The sequence below is a fragment of the Poecilia latipinna genome, unplaced genomic scaffold (assembly GCF_001443285.1).
Source record: "Poecilia latipinna isolate Pla-1442-1.1 unplaced genomic scaffold, P_latipinna-1.0 Scaffold1087, whole genome shotgun sequence".
Classification (NCBI taxonomy): domain Eukaryota; kingdom Metazoa; phylum Chordata; class Actinopteri; order Cyprinodontiformes; family Poeciliidae; genus Poecilia; species Poecilia latipinna.
Window position 1 is genome coordinate 134,043 of NW_015113703.1, and position 3,380 is coordinate 137,422.

General features: G+C 39.6%; 1 protein-coding gene across 3 annotated transcripts in view; it reads right to left on the reverse strand.

The window, feature by feature from the left end:
* Nucleotides 1–2,883, reverse strand: part of rps6ka5 (ribosomal protein S6 kinase, polypeptide 5) — a 29,353-nt gene extending 26,470 nt beyond the window's left edge. The window contains exon 1 of one of the 3 annotated variants that reach the window (XM_015052126.1): nucleotides 2,575–2,882. In XM_015052126.1, the coding sequence (XP_014907612.1) occupies nucleotides 2,575–2,644 (70 nt within the window). In that variant the 5' untranslated portion in view covers nucleotides 2,645–2,882. Of the gene's footprint in view, nucleotides 1–2,574 lie in introns of all 3 variants that reach the window. The other 2 variants (XM_015052124.1, XM_015052125.1) reach the window with 2 other exon arrangements.
* Between the last annotated feature and the right edge of the window lie 497 nt (nucleotides 2,884–3,380).

Here is a 3,380-nt window from a genome sequence, read left to right on the forward strand (position 1 = left end):
GAAGGAAGGAAGGAAGGAAGGAAGGAAGGAAGGAAGGAAGGAAGGAAGGGAGGGCACAATCTTTTGGTCTAGCCCCTAAAACCCAAATAAAAGATGTTGAAGTTTGTATTTATAACATGACAAAATAACAAAAATGTTGCAATTCTTTGACAACGTCACTGAAAAAACAAAGCCAGTTCCCTTTCTCGTCTCGTTGGAGACGAGCAAGCAGGGCTTTAAAACTGAAGACATGAAACCATTTCAGTGAAAGCAAAGATGACTCCACTATAAAAGTAATTAAAGAAAACAGAGAACAAAACATCTCTGTTCGAGTGGCTGTGAAACTCTGCACCAGACATCCTAGAGGAGAGGACGTTCCTACATGCAAACGCAGGCAAACAAGCTGGATTAGCCAGCAAAAGGTCATTAACTCCCATCAAAGAGCTTCAGCGCGTTCAGCAAAGCCGCACATCTTCCTCGGTCACTGTCACCCAGCACAGCTGACTGAGCATGGCACACTTTTAGATACGCATGTCCATTGTAGTGAACGCATTCCTTCTGTCTCCCCCGCCTGAAAACAGCCATTGATACGGCTGATTTCATCTATTTTTCTTTTCTTTTCTTTTTTTTACGCCAACTTTTCTCCTTTCTTTTCTCGACGCGGGAATAAAATGCAAACCAAACGAGCTACAACTCGTTCGGAAACAATAGCGCTGTCCTTCCAATTGGAGGTCAGGGATCCTGGTTGCATAACCTCCTTGTCGAGCACGCACCCTGCCAAGGCCAAGTTTGAGTTTAGTAGTTATTAATAGACAGACAGAAACGTCCAACCAGACGATGCCTTGCTGCGCGTCCAGGGGAATCTCATCAAATTATTGGAGGGGAAGGTTCTCACGAAGATTTAAAAATATATATATATATATATCTGAATGCGTGTTGTTTTGTTTTTTTTGACTCGTTATCTGACAAGTCTACTTTTTTTTCTCCTCATAAGAAATAAGAATATATGTCTAACACTCGTCAAAACCACATTTAAATTTGTCCTCATAGCAGAGTAGATGTACAATCCAATAACGCACACATAAAAAAATACAAAAAACATAAAAAAACGGAATCACTGACAGCTAGATACGCTGCATACTCAAGGCAGGGTAGTAAACCGGAGTGGAAGCACAGTCATGTTGCAGCTTGAACAGAAACACTGTCATTAGTAAACAGCTGCAACTCAAGTGTGAAACTTCAGGCAGCAGTCTTCTGCACTAAATGGCAGAGCTCTACACACCCATTACTGATGCATGTCAACACTAAACGTAATTCATCTGTGACTACTATTATTGCAAGAGGAAGGAACTTTAAGCTGCAAACACTGTGGACTGTTATAGCTCCCATCTCACACCGACTTTCTTGTGACGGCGTTATTTTTCTTGGCGATAGGCTGGTTCCTGGTATCAGGCTATATCAAGGCTTAAACAAAACAGTTACTTTCAAAACTGCAACAGTTGTCTTTTTAGGTCCTTTCAAAATGTCTATGTATCAAAATCAGCATAATCACTCATCTGCACTTGTTGATTTTCACTGCCAGTCGACAGAATGAAAGAAGGCTTCTACTTTCTTTTTGTTTTTAAGACAAATTTGGCTGTTTAAACATATTTTCTGGTCCTTTAAAATATAGACAGTAATGCTGTCTATGTAATACTGCATTAAAACTACAAACATCATGTCTGGTGTGCAGTCAGCTGGCTTTACAGAAACAGTCTTCATCCCAGGTGTTATCTTACAGTGAATTTAATACACACCTTAAACAGGTTAAAAAAAGCAATACATAAAATGAAAAGTGAAGTGATTCTAACATCATTTAGACTCAAGATGACCGTGTGTTTGAGTCAATAATTATAATAATAGCAGGAACAATCCTTATGTTTAATTATTGACCTTCATAGAACCAACAGCTGTAGTTATGTGTAGTTACTAAGACACAAAGCTAGTGGTAAAAATGTATCTCAGGAAATTTAACCTGGAGGTGAATGCATTCATTTTTTCCTTTATTGTCAGTAACATTAGTAACAATAGCTTATGGTTGCAGTTATAAGAGTTATAGAACGTCTTGACATTGCAAATCATTTGCAATGAAGTCGCGTTTTCTAAAATGAGACATGAATTTCACAAGTTGGCGTCATGTTTGAGGCGATAAACTTAGCATAATCTTGGTGGATGCTCTGATTTAACCTTACAGCACGCTGTCAATTACCAAGCAGTTTAAGCTAATGTTATTACCATGGTTGAGAACGGGGAAGTTAGGCTAGCAGTTAGCTGCAGTTTCTAACACGCATAGATAATCGTAGTGTGCAGGGGTCTGAGTAGCGGTATTAATTAAAACAGCAGCCTGACATCGTTAGTCTTCTTCTGCTATCCCTGAGTAACGTCGACGTTCATGTTAGCGCTGACTTCAAACGCCCAACTGACAGTAACAGTTGACTCCTCCAGGCTAACCTGGAAACATTTCTCCTTTAGCGTTAGTGTACGTAAAATATATGTGTACATATGCACATTAAAACGCACTGCGTTAAGTTACAGAAGGCTGACAAGCTTACTTACCATTTTTCAGCTCATGTTTCACAGTAAACAGGTCACCTTCTCTGGAAGATCCCTCCATTGGGGATGGCATTGTAATTTCGTGTCCCTATTATGTTCAGAGCAGATTAGGCTCACCTTTCAAACTAGTTTGCGATATTATCATGCAAAAACAGAAATGGGTCACCCACGGTGAGCTTGACTGATAAATAAGCAAAAGAAATTGTCACTAAGCCTAGCCGCGGGGAAGCTCTGGAGGAAGCACTTGCGTCTTCTAGCAGCAAATAACCACGACCACTACCTTCGCAACCAGACAGTCCCTCTTCGCTGATTGGAGTTGCTATGGTAAGACTTAGGTTCGGATTGGATGGCCATCTAGTAGTGACATAAAGTCCCGCCTTCCTCAAATGACAGATGCTGCATTCAAATACCCCCGTACACTCTAATGTGAACGGTCAGAACTCCAGCTAGAGTTAAATGTATTCTTTAAAATTAGTTAAACGAGGTTAATAATATCAGAACAAATGTTTGAAAAAAACAGTTAGATTTCACAGATTTCTGCGGTCTGTAAATCTGTAAAATATTATTTGACGCAATATTTAGCAATACTGCTAAACTGCATAGAAAGTGTTGCATGGTAGGCTTGAAAAAGAACAAAAAAGACGAAAATGCAAGTCAGAAAATATATGTAGCTCCACATGGTGTTTATATATTGACCTAAAGATCTCTAAAATGTTTCATCACACCGGACACAGTGAATATTGAGCAATAAAGGCAGCATATCATGAAATGGATCAGTTCCTGTTGCAGTAGAAGCAGTTCCTCTGTAC